This window comes from Heliangelus exortis, chromosome 3, assembly GCF_036169615.1.
Source record: "Heliangelus exortis chromosome 3, bHelExo1.hap1, whole genome shotgun sequence".
NCBI classification, from domain to species: domain Eukaryota; kingdom Metazoa; phylum Chordata; class Aves; order Apodiformes; family Trochilidae; genus Heliangelus; species Heliangelus exortis.
Window position 1 is genome coordinate 35,454,358 of NC_092424.1, and position 21,300 is coordinate 35,475,657.

General features: G+C 40.0%; 1 protein-coding gene and 1 long non-coding RNA gene across 6 annotated transcripts in view; one reads left to right on the forward strand and one right to left on the reverse strand.

Moving 5' to 3' along the window:
- Nucleotides 1-2,534: 2,534 nt before the first annotated feature.
- On the reverse strand, nucleotides 2,535-6,627 carry LOC139794489 (uncharacterized). The gene is made up of 2 exons (XR_011725143.1): nucleotides 5,795-6,627; nucleotides 2,535-3,540 (listed from the first exon to the last, which is right to left on the reverse strand). It is a non-coding gene; the product is annotated as an uncharacterized lncRNA (long non-coding RNA).
- Nucleotides 6,433-21,300, forward strand: part of AFTPH (aftiphilin) — a 48,144-nt gene continuing 33,276 nt past the window's right edge. For 3 of the 5 annotated variants that reach the window (XR_011725142.1, XM_071740177.1, XM_071740178.1), the window contains exons 1-2: nucleotides 6,674-6,878; nucleotides 18,848-20,642. Coding sequence is in view for 4 of the 5 variants with exons in the window: in XM_071740177.1 (XP_071596278.1) it covers nucleotides 18,879-20,642 (1,764 nt within the window). In the remaining variant the exon portion in view is untranslated. Of the gene's footprint in view, nucleotides 6,515-6,672; nucleotides 6,879-18,847; nucleotides 20,643-21,300 lie in introns of those variants that run through there. The other 2 variants (XM_071740176.1, XM_071740175.1) reach the window with 2 other exon arrangements.

A 21,300-nucleotide genomic window follows, 5' to 3' on the forward strand; every position in this document is an offset into this window, starting at 1 on the left:
CAACCCCAAAACCTCTGAAATGCCTTAGAAATTAAAAAGCCCTGAAACAGATATTAATAAAGATTATGGGCATATGTATCTTATTACCCTGAATAGCTCTGTTTGCAAGAGACTGGTGTAGTAGTGCCATCACAGACAATGAGGTAGTAGTTTGTACCTCAGAATTTTCTACTCACTGATCTACGAAGATGTTTGGTCACTCTTTTTGATTCCCATCATCACAAAGAAGTGCTGATGCACAAGGAAGGAGGGTGACTAAGGGAATCAACTCATTTTTGGCCAATAAATGAATTGGGTCATTAAAGTAGAATAAGGGTCTTCAACCATTTTTAGCACTTTGAACCTTAAATATAAAAAACTCACTATCCATGCCTCCTGGAGGTAAGGAGGACTGTGTTTAGATATTTTTTTTCCTTATTGGTTTTCTGCATTTAGAGCCTGTATTGAAAAAAAAAAAAACCAAAACCAAAACCCACCAAGTCTGTGTCACTCTCAAAAGCTCTGTTCTGCTACTGAGAGATAGAAATCCTGCTTTCCTGCTGACAGTTAAGGTACTCACACAATACTGGGTTCTAGGAGGCACTGTCACACCTGGAAGGAAATAGTAACTGCACATCATTTTGACTGTACTCTTGTCAACTGCTTTTTTAACTCTCATGTTGTCTAAACAGCACAGTTAAATTAGGGATGAAGCCAGATTTTTCATTCTGTGCTCATCCTAAAGCATGTTGTATCTCCTTTACACCTGAACACACCAGAACTGCCAAGAACCTGTCAGTTTTTGACAGATACATTGGTTTGTCTATTGCCTCTTCTGACAAGCTTTGCCATCATTAAAATGTGCATACACTAAAACACACTTTGCACATGCTGCTGATGAGTTACATGTAAAAATATGTTGAGGCCAGGTGTAGGCATAGTGTCACCACACTGAAGTCATTAACTTCTGCCACTCTGAGGATGTGGTTTAGACCAGGACAGGAAAAACGGGGCTGTTTTGACATTTGTGAGCTGGTTAATCCAGTGGGTAGCCCTCATATGGCAAGAATGTGAGCCTGCATGCTCATTAGAGGCTCCCAATCAGCTGTAAATATGGTTTAGACTCAGAAAGAAGAAAAAAACCAACCAATCAACCAAACAAACAAACAAAAAACCCCAACTAAGTGTTGAGTGTCAGAAACCCTATCCTTGTCCAAATAAGCCTGAGCTCAAAATCAAAGCACATACATGCTCTTCATATATAGACTTCCAAGATGCACCTAAACTGTTTTCTCTAACTACATGGAGGGGGGGGGTTGTAGTTAACACATTCACGATTGTCCAAGGATAATTCTAGGATTTTTAATGGCTTGTGACTCTGAAAAGAATGGGCTGATGATGTAGTAATGCCTTCTAGCTTTCATAACTGTAGCTCCAGTAAAGTTAGCTAGGGACATCTGCATGCAACAGTAACAAATTTTCACTCCAAATGCAAGATTTGTATGTTGCATCGAAAATTTGTGTTATATTTTATGTCACTGCAGCTAAGACAGATGGAGACAGCCCCTTCTTTGAAGAGCAAGGAAAACCTAAGACACCTTTGCTGCATCCCCATAATGAGAGAAAACACTGCCCAGTCATGCTGCACACCCAAAGGTCAGTGCTAAAGGGAACAGCAGAAATGCAGAAAATGAGGGCATTTGAGATGTGTAGAAGAGGCATCTCAGTGCCTCTGAAGAGATGTGAGTGGAAACAGGGATGGCCACATAGGAGTTATTTTAACAGCCAACACCTAACATGGGGAGGCCAGGCTTGGCAATTCCTTTCCCTGCCAGCAGAGACACGTGAAGACCATGTGGAGCAGGAATTAATTCAGACACTGTTAGAACTACACGGGATGGGGATCCTCGGGATCTCTGCTGCACAGCCAGCACTCAGACCCAGTCGCAGGGCTCTCTGATGTGGCTGGAGGATGCCCCGGGGCCAAAAGGCACTCCTGGATCCCCCATCCCTAAGGGAGATGAGAGCTCTGCAGTGCCCTGTAGAAGACCAGGACAGACCATACTGATTCTGGATGGAGCTGAGGGCACCAACTACTGCTCAAAGAAACGAGCATCAGCCTCTCCAGTTTTACCACCTTGCAATGCCAAAGGACGTATCAGTAGGGGAGTTCAGTATCAGTTCATTCTCTGCTCAGCTGTAACTTTGTTTAACTTAGCTAACAGTAACTGCAGAGTTTTTCTTTTACTAACTGCTGCTTGTTCAGAAGCCAGCAGAAAGCACCTATTGTTCACTCAGCCAGCTTTGATAATGCCCACCTTACAAAAACACAGCCACAAACAATTTTCATGCAAAGCTTTTGAGGTCGATTGGCGAATTCAGTCAGACAAGTTCTTTCTGCTAATGCAGTAGTAGAGATTACTTCAGCTATAATGGCCTAAGATAAACGCAGTTGTACTGAATTAAAAACATTTCAGAGAAATGTGGACGTTCAGTTTCATGTCAGGATGGAAAAAAGTCAAAACATTCTGTGAAGATAAATTGCCATCTTTGGATTTCCTGGTTTCAGTTTGCTTTATTTTATTTTTTTTTAAATTTCATTTCCACAGAAAAATTTCAATTAGTTAGCATTACATTGACAATAGCAGAGATTAAAGCCCTTTGCATTAGTGAAATGAAATAATCTGGTGGGTCCAAAGACCCCTTAAAATTTATACTAAAGATAATTTCAAATCCTCAAATGTCTGATTCAATTGTAACTTAGAAACAAATAAAATCAAGCATTACAATTTCTCAGGGAACAGACTGCCTGGTTTCTAATCAGAAGCACTGCCAGGCTCAGCAAAGAGGGAAGCAAACTGCCTGAAGTTGGATGATTTATCTGGTCTTTTGATCACAGCAAGTTTCTACCCTGTACACTGAGTGGGGAAGCCTGAAAAAAAATGCACTGCCAGGAGCCATGTTGTAATGTACTTTTTTTTTTTTTTTTTAATTAAAAAGACCCACAGCACTGAAAAACCATAAAAACCTGCACTATCCAACGCTAGCAATCCAACATCTTTCAGAAAACACTCTGTATCACAGTACATAATATATAGTAAAGTTTAGCTGTCAGGAACCACATTGTTAAATGCTAAGATGAGAAAGAAAAAGCTAAATTGCTTCCCTATAAATACTCATTTTTCTTGAGAATTATGAATGAATACATTTTATGAAGGACAAGGATACAGAGCGTAACAAGTTCTCTCTGCCATCCTCCATTCCCAGCCCAGGAGGAGTGCTTGAGCCTCCAGACCATGCGGCTTTTTGAGTGCCAGCCTTTCGGAACCGTCTTGACCCACACACCACTATGGCTTTTCCAACTCGAGACTCCTGGGAAGGCTGCGCCCTCTCCTGCCCGTCCAGGACTCAGCAGCGGTGGCTGCTGAGGGTGCTTTGCCGCAAGGATGGACCTCGCAGTGACCGAGATCAATCCTGCTCGACTCAAAACCTCTACTGCATTCAGGAGAGGGGCTTCACATTGAGACAGAGATTTCAAAATTACAACGTTTTTCCACCGTGCTGTAAGAAAAGAAATTACTTGGAAGTATACACTTAAAAAAAAAAAAAACAAAACAAAAAAAACCAACACAAAACCCCACAAAGAAACGAACAGAAAACCCCAACCACCACAGTATGTTTACAAACATCTAGAACACCACTCTAGAATAAGCCACAGCGCTTACAGTCCATGCAACTCTGTAAAGGAAACTTTCATGTGTTGAAAATATGAACCTTGAAATCAGGGTTGCAACCCAGGGATTCAATTTCACAGAACTAATAGAGAATATGGGTAATGCTATTACAAAGACCCAGTCTGCCTTCGTAAGCAAATGTAATCTCCTTCCACTGTCAAAGCTTACGCCAGAGTGACTAAAGAAATCCCACACATCTTGTCAATCATTCACATTATGCCTGTGAAGATCACCTTCTTTTTTTTTTTTAACATGGAATGCTTGCCTCTCATCTGGTAGTGCATTCAAGTTAAATGAATTTTACACTCATGACTACGTATTGATTAAAGCTTCTGGTCTAAGGACCTGCTGAATACACCAAGAAAAATAAATTTCCCTCTGCTCATACTGCTAGGGACCATTTGGAGAGATTTTTTGCCTTTCTTTGTAGCTTAGGGTATGAGTCGCTTCCTCGAATCATCTGGGAATTTTGCTTATATAATTTCCTTCTAACCTAGGACCTAATTACTGGCACTCTGGCACTGACAATCTTTTTGGCTCCCTTCTTGTAGTATGCAGTTGTGCTTGTGCCTTGGGTTTTTGCTTTTTGTCTTTGTTTTTTTTTTTCCCCCAGGGTGCTGGGGCTCAGGTTGCTGTCTGGGTAGTGTGTTTATTCCACATGTTCATTCAAATAATCAATAGATCAGTTGTGTAGGACAAGATAATAATTAAATTACTTCCTCTAATTACATTATTTACAATGTTACCATAAGGACCATTAACACCCATGGCCAAAGACTATTAGCTGGAATAGGAAATTATTCTTCATGGACTAGCACTACACCTATTTTGGGCCACTGGAACCTAACAGTTACTGCCAGGTATGGGAAGAAACCATCTAGTTTTACAACCAAGTGTTTCACTGCTTTTACAGATTCTTTTCTGCACCTTTATGATCGGGTGAAGGTCAGAGAACTTTACTAAATTGCCCAGCCTTCCAGTTCTTTCACTGCTTCTCCTCCTGTACTGCCAAGTCAGCACAAGCTTTATGCTGCATTTCTGACACTAAACTGGGAAAAAGAAAACAGCCACCAGGCGGCGAAACGTAATACTCATGTAGCCTCATTAATAGTCACCTATTATTATCTTCAAGTACTGTTAACAGGATTCCTAAAGTAACAGAAACATTGTATTAACAATGTAACTTCTCCATGCTTCACAAAGGCCTTATATTGCTTATTAAATTAGCAGATTAATTATAATTAAAGATGCATTTGAGGCACTTCTATTCCACAAACCTATGAAAAGTTGTGTAAGTAGCCTTATATTAAGCCTTCCTCATCCAAACTACTGTGTGTTTAAACATACGCTTAAGACTCTGAAGAAATAAAGCTTTAATATTGCCTTTTGATTGCTATTTTGTTATTGTAATTTGTCAACATGTTGCTGGACAGTGTTCAGTTTGCTACTGGCAAAGAGTGGATGGCAGACTTTGCATGTTATTTAAAACCATGTTATGCATTTTTAAATACTATGCTTGAAGTTCAGACAATATTCACCAATACAGTGTGAAGAAGTATTATATAAAGCAGAAAAAAAATATTTTATAAACACAATCTCATTATTTTACTTAGTGGTCTTGCTGTAAATGTTCTTTTGTCTATGAGGTCCAACCAATGTCTACTTGTGCTCCTTGGGAAGAGGGGCAGATAAGACATAAAAAAGGATATTAAAATTATTTTAAATATAGAATATTTCCCCACAAGCCTTTTTTACAGTTATTTTACTCCTTTCTACTGAATTTGCACAATCAACAAGCAAACAAAACTGTAAAAAAGCCAGTTCCACTAAATCAAGATTTGATTAGTGTCACACGACCAGCTTATGTACAAAGCTTCCCTATGAAGCATAGGCAGGTATTAATCTCTTTTTCCAGAACCAAATTCATACCAAGCTACTCTTTGAAGGTGGGAACTGGCAGACCCCAATGCTCAGGTGTCAGGGCAATGCAAACAGGCCCTGAGGCTCTCCACGTGGACTAAGAGGTTGGAAAATTCTGAAACTGAAAAATTCTGAGGCTGGAAAATGCTGAAGGAACTTACCCCTTGGTCACAGTGAGACACAAAAGGTGGAATTAGTGGTATGGCAGCCTGTTCCAGGAGTGGGTTGTGGGATGGTACATACGGCATTGGACTACTCCCCTATAAACTTCCTAGGGGCACGACTTCGCAGTAAGCACTTTCCTAAGCAGAAATGGTAGCCTAACCCTCAAAACTTGGTAAAGAAATCTTCAACATGAGCAGAAACACCATCGTGTTGGCGGTGGAGAAGCAGGCCGGAGCCCTCCCCCCGCTGCTACCATGGTACCACAGCCCAGGGCAGCCCTTCCCCCGGGTCGCCCTCCCGCTCCCGCCCTCCAGCTGCCAGAGGGAATTCGCCCCAAATTCCGTACTTCTAAATGCGTTTTTTCTGTCACCGCCTGTTTTAGGCGCTTTCCGGCGAGCAAGAGCCTGCCCGGCCGAGGCCTCCCTCACAGGATCCCTGACACCGAGTGCAGGGCTCCACACGAAACCCCTGTAGGGCAAGCATCGCAATACTAATCATAGAAAAATTAAAACTCATCATATTTCCTACGCCAAGGCACGGAAAACACCGCAACCCAGCGCTACCTTCTTCCTCCCGAACTCAACATGGCGTCCCCGGCATCCCTCACAGCACCGCCCCACCCCTCGCCCAAGATGTCCGCCCCGCCACGATGGGGGCGGCCTGCCAGCACTCAAGATGGTGGCTGCGAGGCTAAGCCGCTGCCTGCCCGGCCGGGGGTGAGTGGCACCGCAGCAGCGATCGTCGTTCTGCTATTTATTTATGCGTTTATTCACGTGTCCGTCATCCTCCTCCTCCTCCTGCTGCTGGAAGTGACGCGGCTCAGGGGGCGGTAGCGCGGTGCTTGCTGGGCCCCCAAGTGGGCGGTGGCGGGGCGGGAGGCGGTGGCCGCCGGGAGGGGGCCGGGCCGTAGCGACGCGGTTCCTGTCGCCGTGACATGGGTTCCCCCTCGATGGCGGTTGCCGCGGGAGGCCTCAGATAACCGGCCGCGGCCCCTTCTCCCTTTCCCTCCCTTCCTCCCTCCCCCTTCACCGCCCACCGCCATGCCCGCCCGGGCTCCGCCGCCCCCCGCGCAGCCCGCAGGTAAGAAGACGGTGCCGCCGCTACCGCCGAGGCGGGGGACGTTCGTTTCCTCTGGGCCTGGCTGGGAAAGGGCACCCTCTGCCCCGCGGTGGCGGAGCGGGATCCCCCCTCGGGGGTCCTGCAGCGACCGGGGCCTGTCAGGGCATCGCGCTTTCCCTCCTTCCCCCTCCATCATCAGAGGAGGGCGGCGGGGCCGGGCCGGGCCAGGCCGGCCAGGGAGGGGTGAAGCCCCGCTGCGCTCCCCTTCGCTGAGGCGACTCTCCCTCGTCTCGCCCCGCCGCGGCTGGAGCGAGGGGACGGGCGGCGGCAGGGCCGGCCTGGCTGCCGGGCGGCTTTGTCCTTCGGCGGAGGGCCCCGGGCCGGGTTCGAGCGGCGTTGTGCCGCTCCTGGAAGCGGCTCCGAGCGGCGAGTGCCCGCGTTTTTATGGGGGTTCATCGGGGCCGCAGCTGGAGCAGAGAGCTTGGTTGGTTGCGGTGTGGTACAAGAAGTTAAGCCGTCCTGTGTGCTTGGTTTTTCCAGATAAGCTTGCTTTGTTTGAAGGGTTTAAAGCGTGTTGGGTGCTACCTGCGTCTGAAGATGACACCCTGAAGCAGTGTTATGATTATTTTTATTTTTTTTTTAGAGTAACGCCATTCTGAAACGAGATTAAATTGCTGAAACGCTTATTAGGTCCTGACACTTCAGTTTGTGATTCATAAGTGGTTACCTGATGAACTATAATATCCTTTTTCCTTAGACGTTCCCTTAAACCAGGGGTTAAACCTTGGAATTCCTATAAAGGCTCAGTAAGGGCTTCTTGATGGTGGCAGCCCCTTCCTTCTAGCTTCAGCACTGAAACTGAAACGTTAAGGAGTTTGATGCTACTTTTAAGGCAAACCTCTGTTCATAAATGGAGTTCGTGGAAGAAGCGTCAGTGACAAAAGCTGTGCTACATTTGGTTGTATAAGTTTTGTTGTCATTTGCCTGGTTTACAGCAGGATGTGCGTCCTTAGAACGAATTTCTTCAGCTGTTGAGTTCATGGTAAAGTGAGTTTGGTATATGCTGTTTTTTTAACTGTCTGGTCCTTGGAGGTTGAACAAAATTAAAAGTATTAACTGCTTGTTTTATTCTCTGGACATATGAACTAGAGTTGGAAAACCAATTAGCCTACTTTAAGCATAAAAACGTTAGGTTGTTTTGTTGGCAGGCAATGAAGTTTGTATGTATGCTCGTACAGCTGATGTGCACATAGGGGTTCCTCTTCCTGAAGTCAGAGGAATATAACATTAATCAAGAGAGCTGGGGGAAAAGATGAAGTACCCGTGGCTACTGAAGGGTTGTCAGTTTTATCTTACTTTATTTTATTTTATTGAAATGTTCCTTTCATATCAAGGAAAAGTAATAACATACATTTGAGGATGTGGGAATTTAAATTAAAAAATACAAACTAACTGTATAGTACAGTTAGTGTGGCTTTGGTGTTACCATTCCACATGATGTTTGCATAAAGTATATGTTGTAGGACCTCCTAAGGTCATGTGAAAGTATGACCTTTTAATTTTACTTCCTTAATTTGTTTATAAGTAAGCATTTGAAGGATCTGGGCCTCAATAGATCAGTTATCGCAGTCCAATTTATTTTTTTAATGCTCTTATTTTTTACGCAGATCATCGTTTCACTCAGCAAAGGATTTAATAGTGTGTAAAGCTGAGAGGGATACATAGTGAATTGTATTTGTTATATAATTTCTGTTGATGAAGACTGTTATCTTCCATTTATACTTAAAAATTAGTTTAGCTTATTTCTAAGTTAATGCAAGCATTTGAACAGCCTCATTATGTAAAATAATATTCTGAAAATTTCAGGACTATGTAAAGACTTGTCTTTCACAGTGGAAATAATAGAGCAACTTAGATGGACTCCTGTCAACTCTGCCCTTTCCTCTTGAAATATTCATAGAGCTCTCCTTGCAGATGTGTAGTGGTATCAGTTGGAAACCCCACAGTAAAGAAACTGATGCTTGATCTGTTTTTTTTATACTCTACTGAGCAGCAGTCTTCTTTCACATACTCCTTTTTTCTTTTTTTTTTTTTTTTTCGCCTCAACAGAACGTTCATTCCTTTCCATGCTATTGTACTGTTTGACAATATAAACTGTCTTTGTGAGCATCACAGTGCAATGACATGTTAAGCTTTTCGTGGATATTCAAAATACTCCTAATTTTTCCCAATAGTCATCTTAAAAGAATGTCTCAGATTCTACTCATCACTACATTTGGGAAATTTTGTCTGTTAAGTCTGTTTTTCTTTTGTGCAGGAAACTGTGCAAACTGCTCCTGTGCACACAAAAGAAGGCCTTGGAATGTGCCTTGTTTTATAACTGACGGTCTTGTTTCCAGTAGACTGTTTTCCAGTCTTTAGCAATTTAAGTTTTGAAGAGATGCTGAGTGCTTCTGTATTTGTACCAGTTGCAAGGTGGTGTAATGAGTCTGCTTCTGTAAGGCAGATAATTTGGATTTTTGAAATCTTAAGTGTCCTGTTCTGGAAGAACCACAAAGAAGGGCAAATCTTTGTTTTAGTGTATTTGAAAGTGGGTAATGGAAGAAGGAAATATGAAACCTCAAGTTTGTCTATTGAAAAGTGATGGAAAATAGATTTTATTATTTGGATTATTAGATGTCCCTCCTGTATTGTGCTTTTGCTATGAGATAATGACTGTAGGTGGGACAGCTGATGAATAATGTAAGCCTATTCTTGCTAGGTGTGTTTAACTTGCTTCAGTTAGTTTGGCTTTTTTGCTTTTCTTTCCCCCCTCACCTACTTGTTCTCTGCATGTTAAAGAAAACATTTGTTTACTTAAAAAGAAGTAAAAGTTTGCAGTAATGGAAAGAAGACCTATGGTTGTTCTTCTTATGCAACTGTATTTCCTCTGCCAAGCTGTAGGAGAACCTTTCATGTAAGCGTGCACCTCTGGGCTGTTACAGTCTGCTCTTTACTGTAGTCAGTGTGAAGTTTGAAGGGTTTATATGTGATGGAGAACGTGCAGCTCTGCAAATAAATCTCTGAGAACAGTTGACCTTAGGTAATCTAGTTCTAATACTTTCTAATCCAGCATCTTTTTGTCTTAATTTAGAACACATTCCCAGCTAGCATATTTCAGGGCCATATCCAGAAAAAAAAATTCACTCAGTTGAAAGCTGTTTTCATTCTTACCATTTCATAAATTCCTTTTAAAAGATCCTAGTTATGTTACTTAAAACATCTGTCTCTACATGTTGTATGGATGTGTGCTCTACATTGGACACAAATACTGTGTTCTCACAGAGCTGGATTTTAAACTCGTTTGAGTTTCCTGGTCAGTTGTGTTTACCTGTTTGAATTAAAAACATGCTTGTTGTGACATTTCCCCACTGTTTACTGATTTAGGTTCAGAGCATGTCTTTATCTGAAGATGCTAAAGCAGATCAGTAGATTTTTAGTTGAAACATTAGAATTTTTTTGCTTATAGTAACTTCATGAAAATAACCTGGTCTTTTGGTTTTCAGGAAGTGATACTATTCTTGATTTAATAAAGATTTTAATGAACTAATACTGCATTTAAATTCATATTATACAAGTGTTCCTCCAATTCCACAGCTAAGCCAAAATGAAATGGGGAGAAGTGAAACAGCACAACTACTGAAAGTGAGTGTTTGATTGTGTCTTTATATGATCTAACAAGTTAGATCTGAAGGAAGATACCTATATCCAAGATGTGTTTAAATCTCACAATTGTGCCTCCTAACTTAGTCTTCTTATATTGTTAATGGTAAATGGAAGAGGAACAGTGTCCAAGACAAGGACCTCAAGAGTTTTGAACCTTGTGTTGGCTGAAATTTTTGGGGGTGTTTACTACCAGCCTGGGGAGAGCAGGAGAACAGAAGACTGAGCTTCTGGAGATAAGTTCTTGAATAATAATGCAAGTCTCCTAAGTTTTACTTACTTTTACGTTACTTTAATGTTTGTTTTGCATGCAACACCTTCTAATAGAAGGCTGTAGAAGGTTCTCTAATAGAAGGTGTAGAGCATATTAGGTGTTTGTTGAAACCACAGTAATATACAGTGGTATTGATTAATTACAAATGTTGCGTAAGGAGAAATCTGGCTCTAGATACATTGGCCTTTTGGGAACAGGAGTACATTGTTTTCTCAGCTCATATGCCTAAGGTAAAAAGAAAAAAAAAAGTGCTCTGAAACTCCTGCTTTGGGTAATGGACCTACTGGCTGTAAAAGCATTAGATTTGAAATCGTAAATATTGATTTCTGGGAGGATTTATGAAGTAAACGTTTATTTGCTGTGTTTTGTTTTCTGGTAACTTACTCAAAAAATAAAAGTAAGCTTATTAAAGTAATTTAAGAACATACTGACTTCAGCCTAGGCAGTGACTCTCTTTCTAGAGCAAATGTGGGTTGTAAGAATGCTGTTCTCATAGACAAATTCTCCTTTTACAGTGGCCCTTCTAGAAATAAGTTCTTAGATGCAGAAAGGCTGAATCCATTTTCCATTGTTCTTAAGCCAAGGAAAAGGTGAAGTTATAACAGAAGAGGATAGATTTTCTTACTGGAAATTAACAATTTGCTGTAACGAGAAGACAAAATCTGGTCCTTAGAGTGGTATTTTTGGTATCTGCTGGAGGAATTCCCTTGCGGTAGAAGAGTTAAATGTTGTTGGGAAGATTAGATGCTAGCAGCTAAAGATTAGAATCTAGAAAAGCTTTTTACTGTAGGGCATGTCAGCAGCGTTGTTTCTTTCCATCATGGAGATCTTGATTATGCCATTTCTGAGTATTTTCTTTATTCTTGAACTCATGCTTTGCTTAACTCAGCTTTGCTTTCAGAATCATCCACACTAGAGAGGTTATTCATTGCTTTGCTAGCCTTCATCTTAAGTTAAAGGGAACATTCTTCTCTACAAGGAGTTCCTTCATTTGAATTTACATGTCTCAAATATTTTTTTAGAGATATTCTTTGTTTGTGGCCTCCCAGGTTTTTAGGTCTTATGTAAGAGCCAAACATGCTATTTCATGTTTTGCCTTAGATGATTTGCAGAGAAGGAACTATTTATACCTGCTTTTGTGTATTGTAATTACATTGTTCTCTCTGCTGCCGTGGCTTTGTTAGACTGTTTGTATTATTCTCCAAAAAGGTAATGAACAAGGATGTGATCCATGTATGAGGAAAGCAGATATTGTTCCCTCCTTACTGCAAGCAAATAATAAGATACTCTGGTTTGATAATACATGTTTTAGAAGCCTAGCTAGTGATTTGAGAGAAATTTGTCTTTCCAAATTCTTGCCCCATCACAATTTAAGTTGACTACTACTGTCATCTTTTCCAGCATTACAGTTTTCTGTTTCCTCTCCTCTTTTGAGTGTTTAAAATTAACCTGAGTTACATTCTTAACTTTCTGTGCCTTAGAAAAAAAAATTACACAAAGAGCTATAGTAACAGAATTGAATCTGACCAAAATAATCAACAGTGCTTTTGCTCTTCAGGGTAAAATGTCAATATGTAATCCCAGTGTATTGGTGTATTTATAGCATGACTTTGAAGAGTGGTCTTTTATTTCATATGCTAAAATGTATTTGTGATGTTCCTTCATAGGGAGTATCAAAATATGAATGTAAAGAAACACATTGAAACAAGAAGTTTTCTGGTGTTTTCAGGTTTTTAAAAAAGGCACAAACAACAAGTAAAAGACTAGAAAATTGAATATTAAAAATAATAATTCTTTAATAGTTTTATTCTGGAAAACCTGGGACATGGGCATGTCATGAGGAATGGATAGAAATCCATCGTCTGTCTAATATTAAACTATTGTGATTCTGAAAACTTGCTGACACTTATCAACATAAATCTGCAATGGTAGCCTAAACAGTACAATTTGAACATAAAAAGTTCAGATTCTCCAACCTGTAAGGTCTGCTACGTAAAACCTGGGTTGTTGCATATTACAAAACATGAAAATAGCTGTGCTTATTGTGTGCATGTAAAAACTGTTATAATTACCTTCAAAGAAGAGTCTTTAGTATGTAGTGTGCTGAAAAAATTGGGTGGTTTTCACTGTTTTAATTTACGTTTCCAGAAGGTTTACATGAACAAATAAATAAGTACAAAAGTACATGTTGACATCTTAGCTGACTTTTAAATTTGGGAGTTAATTTAAAAAAAAATATGGGGAAGATAAATAATCTGCCTTTAGGTCACAGATTCATTCAAGTTCTGTTTTGTGAATTAAGTAATAATATTTTGGGTTAATGACATGAAATACGAGTTTAGAAAAGCATGTAGCCCAATGTCTTGACCAAAAGAATGTCTGAGTTTGGTATAAAGTAGTACAAAAGAAGCTGCAGTTTGAGCTCTTAGCCCCTATCCGAGATGTCAGACAAAGCAGGGATTAACTAAATGAATAATGAACAAAGTTGTTGTTCTGTCAGACCTGTGGTTTTTCACCATGGTAATGTTCCAGTAGATGATAATGAGTTTGGTTGAATATTTTGTAGTTGGCAACGCTTTTGAAATTAGAGAAGGGAGATCCTCATGAAATTCTTTCTGAAAAAAAAAAAAGAAATAAAATTCCCATGCTGTTTTTTATATTGCAAGGAGAATTAGGGATATGCCCCATTTAAAAAAAAAAAAATCATTAATTAGTCCAGGTGAAGGAGAATACTGGTAAGACTTTTTTCACTGTTTTACTTTTGAGTTCTGTAAACTATTGTGCTAAGATAACAGCCTTATATTCATATATAGTTAGAGATTCATACGTTTTGGAGGTCTTCAACTTTGGCTTTTAAAATGCAGCTGTATCATCATCCGAAATACCTGGCGCTAAAAAAAAAAGTCCATATGATTGATTATGCAGCTGGTTCTTATGGGTTAAACTGATTAAACATGTAGCAGACTATTAAATCTATGATCAGATTTTTTAAATCCACAGTTAGTGTTCCTTGCAGATCCTGTGATGTTTTAAAAGTGCTTTGAAATGAAAAATTGAAGGAAGTTTATTCTTCTCAATCACAGCAATTGCAAGGGAGAAAAAATTTAAATGGTCAGAGATCTTTGTTTGATTTGGCTTTGGCAGTCTTTTTCACCCATCCCCACTCCCTGTGCAGCCTCTTCATGTTGTCTTTGTCCTATGCTTGTGCCTACTATTCCTTTTCCTTGCCTTTTCTCATGTCAACTGGGAAGAAAAGGAGTCCTGTAGATAAATTTCTTTGGACTGTGATGCTTGTTGGTCTTATGTTACTCAGTTTGTGTTCTGAATGCTACATCTTAGGGTTTTTTGGTTTTTTTATATCATCCTTGTCTCTCAGGATTTTGTCAACTTTTATTATTTAAATTTGTCTGAGTTTAAGTAATAAAGTAAATGGCCAACAAAAAATAAGGGTAGAGTTGTTATGACAGATAATATATGGAAATGTGTCCATTGCAGGTTAAGAATTATTTTTGTCAGCTTTGCTTGCATGAGACCTGATGTCAAGTGAATGCAATATTATTAAATAGCTTGTGAAAACCAACTCATACAATCCTATAAATCTGATAAGGTTTAAAAATAAAACAAAGCCAGCATGGTTTTGGTGAAACAGACAAGTTTTCATATTAATGGGAAAGTTCAGAAGTGTTTTCAAGGCCTCTTATTCATCAGAGTATATATATGACATACAGTTAAAAAAAAAAAAAAAAAGGCTTCATTGATTAGGCTCAGTTATGATGACTGCAATTTTGTTACTTAGTTTAAATAATACTGGCCTATGTAGCTCATAAATGAGGACAATTGTCAGCATCCTCCTGCAGCTATTTCCTATCTATAAAGCCATGGTAATCTAGGTAGGCCACTGAGCTGGAGGCACTTCTTAGCCAAGCAAAAGAGTTGCAACTGATCAAAGAGCTTTCCTAGACCTTAGAAAGCCACAGCAGTGTAATCTGAATTTGGTTTATTACTGAACCAGCAAAACTGTGCTTTGATGTCATTCTCTGTGTATAGGGCTGTAAGTTTGTGTATTTGCCAGTTGGAAACAAATTTGAGGTTGCTTCTGTCTTCTGCTTTTTCCTCCTCTTCTCATGACTTTTCATCAATTAAAACAAAATTTCTGGGAGAAGGGAGGTTGTTCTACTTAGATTTCATCTCCTTTTTACTTGAATATAATTGCTTGTATTAGTTGATTATACTTAAACTGTTTCAAAAGAATAAAAATATGTTTTGTATGAATTTTGAGTTATATAGATAGTATAATTCATTTGTTTTAAACTTGATCTTTATTACTCGTGCTGCACAGGCTGGAGGTTGGATCTTGTGGACTTCAGGAATCTCGGTTTCAAAATCAGAAGGGTTAACTTTCTACCTTTTGCTGGTGTCATCACACAGTGAGAAGTCAGCATTTGACTTTCCTAAGCATGTGGTGTTTCTTAGACTACCAAATAGTTGAAATGTTTAGTTGGATTTCTGCTTCTAATTTCTGTGGGCTTAGTTGTATGATTTTTTTTTTTCCATTATAAATCAACATGCTGTAGAACTGCCATATTCTGAAATCATTTCTTTCCAAACGACTTAAGATGTGTTTTAGAGGGCTTGTACATCTCTGCCTACTAAAGAATAAAACATCTAATTGTGTGGTAAAATTATTGTTGAGGTTGTAGTGTCTTCAGTTGTAGTACCTGTGTCTTGGTCAAGGAGCTGCTTATCCCACCCTCCAGTATTATTCCTCAAAACCTGGTTGGGGGTATTTTTTTTTTTTTTTTTTTTTTTTTTTCACCTTCCTTCTTTCCAGCCATTTCATTTTTTCTGTTTAAGATCCTTTTTCTTCTGGGATGATGAAGGTTGCTTGTTTTAAGAAGTATTTTCATGGCTTTTACAGTCTCTTCAGCTTTTGAACCATGGGGTAAAGTGATAAATACCATGTCAGCTGAATTTTCCAGCTAGTTGTAACAATTCTTGTTAAATGTCAGCAGGCATAATAGTAAATTTATGCTACTGTCTACTGGGATTCAACTGGAGACCCAGGAACTCAAATATAGTTACAAGGGATGATTTGTTGTAACCAAGTAAACCAATTCCTGTTTTTATTCAAAAAAATAAACCAAAAAATCCTTTCCCTTTTCCCGGAATTAGGAAACGGGGGGGTAAGTCCTGTCCTGGTTGATGCAGTTTTCTGTCCTATCTTCTAAATGTCAGTGTGTTATTAATGAACAACTTATTCATGACTCTGGGGGTCATGAATGCCATTTACTGTTGAGCCAGACCCCCTCTAGTTTTAAATTTTGCTATGCCAAAGATAAGGTGCCTTGAGATGAGCACGGCCAATATATCCCAATGTCTACCTAACCAGTCTGTTTGCTGCAAAAGGACAACCAGAGCTTCCATCTACCAGGTGTATCTTTGTTCATAGCATGTGGGTCTTCCTCTGCAGTAAAACCTTCAGAAAGCAGTTGTTGTCTGGATATGCTGGGTGTTTAATCTTAGCGTGGATGGCTGACTGCAGTAGGTCTTGTAAATTTGAATGTAAAGAAGGAACAGCTGCTCTGATAGTTACAAAGAAGAAATGCTAGCAATGGATTAAAAATCCAGAAGCTTGGAAGGTGAACAGGTTGGAGTAATCTCAGTGGGAACTCAAAGTCACACACTACAGACATCTTGAAATGATTTTTACGTAAGATAGGAGACAGTAATTGCCCTTGATGTAAAAGGGAAAATGTTCAAGAGATGTGGCCTCTGAGATAAGAGTGAAGCTCTTCTCTCAAATACCTTGTTAGGCAGCTGGTGCTGAGTAAGCCTATGTGGGAGCTTGTTGATAAGTTATTCTTTATTCTAAACAAAATTTCTTTGCAGTCATCTTCAGTTTGCATGTGATGTTACAAATTAGTTCAAGGTTTCATCTGAAAAGCAGGATGTTCTTTTATAACTGCAAAATACTTTTTTTTAAATGTAGGTATGTTAGTCACCTTAAAGATACCAGACTTCATCCACAAATACCAAGAGTTGTTTGGCTCAAGGGCTGTGGTATGTTGTGCTTGAGAAGAACTGCAGTTCCTTTTTTTTTTTCATCGTTACACCCTTTGTGTGCTGCTGTCCACATGCATGTACAAAGTTTTTTGCTAAAAAAGGATGGAGTTAAGGAGCGTGTTTTATCTGCATTGCAGAACTAGAATTGTAAAGTCTCCATTTATTCTGGTGGTTAGAAATTTAGATATTTGCTAACATGTGTAGGGTGCTAGCACTTTTTCATTTACAATTTATTAATGACAAATGTCGTATGAAATGGAAGGAGCTTGTTTGTAGCTGTTGTAAACTTTAAGGGCTCTAAAGTAGGAACCGTTAAGTTATGTGTACAGCTGTGAATCTATAAGCAGTACTAGTTTCTGCTTCATTACTTATGCACAATATTGAAAAACCTCAAGATCACTCTTTAGGAAACAAAATTTTCCATCTATACCCTGCTTGTTACTGTGTGATTTGCAGCATTAAGATGGAGCCTTAAGAAGATTTTGTTTGTCTCTGTCTACACCATGGGAATACTTTCTTCTCTTTTTACCCCCTCTGATTCAGTGATTTGCATTTAAATATTTTATGGATAATCTTACTCCATTCTGCTTTTGAGAATAAGCTTTGATGGGGAAGTTTATTTTGCTCTAGGTTTTGCTGGTGCTCATAATGACATTTCTCAACTAGTGGCTGGTAAGACAAAAGCCAGCTGGCAGTGGCAGCTGTGGTGATGGTACACGTTGGCTTGCAGTTATGAATCCAAAGAACAGGGAGATCTAGCAGGAACACATGAAGTGGTGGAGAGAAACTTAAACAATGGAGCAGCAGATCCTAGCTAGTGATTATAACAGTGATTCCTCCCTCCACTTCTTCAAAGCTTAAGAGATTTCAAAGTCTCTGGAGCTACTGTCTAAAGGTACTCAGCCCCTGTACTCAGCGCTGGTGAGGCCACACCTCGAGTCCTGTGTCCAGTTCTGGGCCCCTCAGTTCAGGAAGGATATCGAGGTCCTGGAGCAGGTCCAAAGGAGGGCAACCAGGCTGGTGAAGGGACTCCAGCACAGATCCTGTGCTCAGAGGCTAAGGGAGCTGGGGCTGTTCAGCCTGGAGAAGAGGAGGCTCAGAGGAGACCCCATCACTCTCTACAACTCCCTGAAAGGAGGGTGTAGCCAGGTGGGGGTTGGTCTCTTTTCCCAGGCAACTCTCAGCAAGACAAGAGGGCACGGTCTCAAGTTGTGCCAGGGGAGGTTTAGGTTGGACATTAGAAAGAATTTCTTTACAGAGAGGGTGATCAGGCATTGGAATGGGCTGCCCAGGGAAGTGGTGGATTCTCCATCCCTGGAGATATTTAAAAAGAGACTGGATGTGGCACTCAGTGCCATGGTCTGGTAACTGCAGTGGTAGTGGATCAAGGGTTGGACTTGATGATCTCTGAGGTCCCTTCCAACCCAGCCAATTCTATGATTCTATGAAAGGTGCCTTTTACGGGACAGCTGAGGCACAGTCCATCAAGTGGTTTAATTTCTATTGCACAGTCAGCTGAAAACACTAATGACTGGGAAAAGATGGCCCAGGGTCATTGGCTGTTTTACAAATTACTGGTGATGTAAAGTAGAGAACTGATGAGTTAAACTCAGTTTAGTGATGCTGGTGTGTTTGTACAACAGCTCAAGACAAATGGTGTGTTGCACAACAGCTCAAGACAAGTGTGTTTTGAATTCTGGTATGTCAGCACTGTCCACTGAGAGGTTGATCATGTAGTTTTACAAGACATTTGACCTATACCCAGTTCTAAAATTAATTTGCAAAAGAATTTTCAAAATTCCTTTGTTCTGAAACAAAATAATTTCTAATATCTGTCATATCTATGGATACTGACCTCTACACACTCTCCTAAAATAAAATGTAGAACAATTAAAAGAGAGAGACAAGAGTTAGCCAAATTGTAATACAGTCTTTTCTTTTTGTTTTGTAGAAATACATTAGCTTTGGAGTGGAACTAAACAATGGAACCAGATATTATTCGAATGTACTCCTCATCTCCTCCACCACTAGACAATGGAGCTGCTGATGATGATGAAGATGAATTTGGAGAATTTGGAGGATTTTCTGGTGTAAGCACTGCTGGTGTAGCTTTTGCTGATTTTGATACACCAGACTATGGTCATCCAAAGGAAGAGTTTATACCTACAAATCACTTCATTCCACTTCATGATTATACAGACAATGTAGCTAGCATTGCAACTTTCACATCTGTTAAAAATGTTAAGGATAAAGACTGCATTGCAGAGCTCCCTATTCTTACTAAGGAACTTTCTGAAATGTCAGCTACTAGTACCAGCAAAGAAAAATCTAAGTTTAGAACTTCAGGTACTACTTTAGAAGATGTAAGCAAAAGAGGGGAGCAAAGAGACAACACTGGAAAATCTGAGGGGTTTTCTTCTCATGTCGATAGAACTGGTATAGCAGTTGAGAGCCAGGACAAGCAAATAGATGCTTGCAATGGTGAAAAACTTCCATGTCTAGAGATTCTAACAAATGGATTTGCAGCATCAGACCCTGTAAATCCTCAGGGAATAGAAGATCTAGACAGCACCAGTGACTCAAAGGGACTGAAAACTTTTAGTACCCATAGTACTGAGAAAAATTTGAACTCAATGCCTAGCTCAGGTGAAGACTTTGCAGATTTTGCTACATTCTCAAACAAACCCCCAATCCATTTAGAGGGAAAAGGACTTACAATATGCAGTGTTCATAATGAAAGAGACTCTCTGAGCATTCAGGAGAACAACAGAATAAACAGAGTAACTTATATTGAGGAAGAGGTTAGCATTTCAGAAATTAGTTGTGAGCAGGGTTCCTCAGCACTGGAAAATAATGAATTTGCAATTTCTAGTACGCCTCAAACAACTGGAAGTTCAATATGCACTACTGAAAATGGAGAGCACGTTGGGAGGAGGAAACAGCACGGCACAGAGAGCGGCAAGGATGTTACGAGGCCTGATGACTCTTTAGAAACAGGGGACAGCAAGGCTGACAAGATGCAAAGACTGAGCAGTGATCTTCTGGGAGAAAAAAGTAGTGATACTGAAGATCTTAAGAATGGTGGAAGTAGCACTGAAGTTGTAGATTGCAATGATGAATTTGGTGATTTTGGTTCAGTCAGCAGTGCATCTCCCAGCTTCATTAATGCTCAAGAATCGATAAATGCTCTGGATTTAGAAGGAACTTCTGAACAGCCCACGTGTATTGGCGAGCCTAATGATGAATTTGATGGATTCAGGGACACAAGTACTGTTTCTCAGCAGCCAGCAAGGTTGGATCAAGCTGAACTGTATCAGACTGCTGACACTTTAGAATGTGATACTACCAGTAAAACTTCAGGCTTAGGCTTCCAGCATACTACTGGAGTAGAAAATGGTGATGATAGTGATTTTGGAGACTTTGATTCGGTGCCAAAACCTCAAGATGAGAGTGTTGCTTTTCAGGACTCTGATGACTTTGCTGATTTCAGTTCAGCAGGTTTTAACCAGGCTACAGACTGGAATGCTTTTGAAGATGAAGAACAAAAAGACAACTCTTCTTGGGCTGCCTTTGGAGATGAGCAGGCTGGTGAATCTCATCACAGAAAAGAGACGTGGCAGACACATAGGACAGATGAACCTGCCAGGATTGATGATCCAGTATTACACAAGACTGACAGTTTTGCTTTAGCATCTTTCCAAGGACCTACCAGTAAAAATCCTCAAGAGCCAGCACCTTCAGTTCAGGTAAGGGTGTTTTTCATTTTGTTCAGGGTTGTTCTCCTCTTGTGCATACAGGTCTTCCTAGTTCCTGCTTCTGCATACAACCAGTGTTTGAATAGTCCTTGTTTGTCTTGTGGGAGAGTTTTTATTTGGTGAGATGGGCTGGTATGAAATAGTATGCTGTGTTTGCATCTTGCATCTTTTGCATTGTTACTTCCCGAAAAATGAGTGAAGTATGCTAGCACTTGTATGCATTTTTGACATTTTGACAATTATATATGGTCCTCTACATAAACTGATCAAAGAAATAACCCATCAAATATTTCAGAGCTTTTGGTAGTACTTCCTTTGCTTCACACTTTATTGCCTTCGGGGAGAAGGGGCTTTTCATAAAATAGTGGTGTGATTAAAATCCAAGATTACTGGCTCTCAAAATTTTTCATTACCATTCATAATACTGATAATTTCTTACTACGGCTGCTATTTCTGATTAGGAGTTTTGTGGAGGGTGAAGTACATAGGTTTGTTTCTTACCCCCACCCTCTAAATTTTCTGCCTTAGTGGGTAAGTATCTATTAATTTCTAACTAATTCCCTCCTAGGTCTTTCACAAGTCATCTTTGAGATCTGAGCCTGTTTATACATAGATAATATCTTAAGATTACTTTTACAAAATCCAGAAC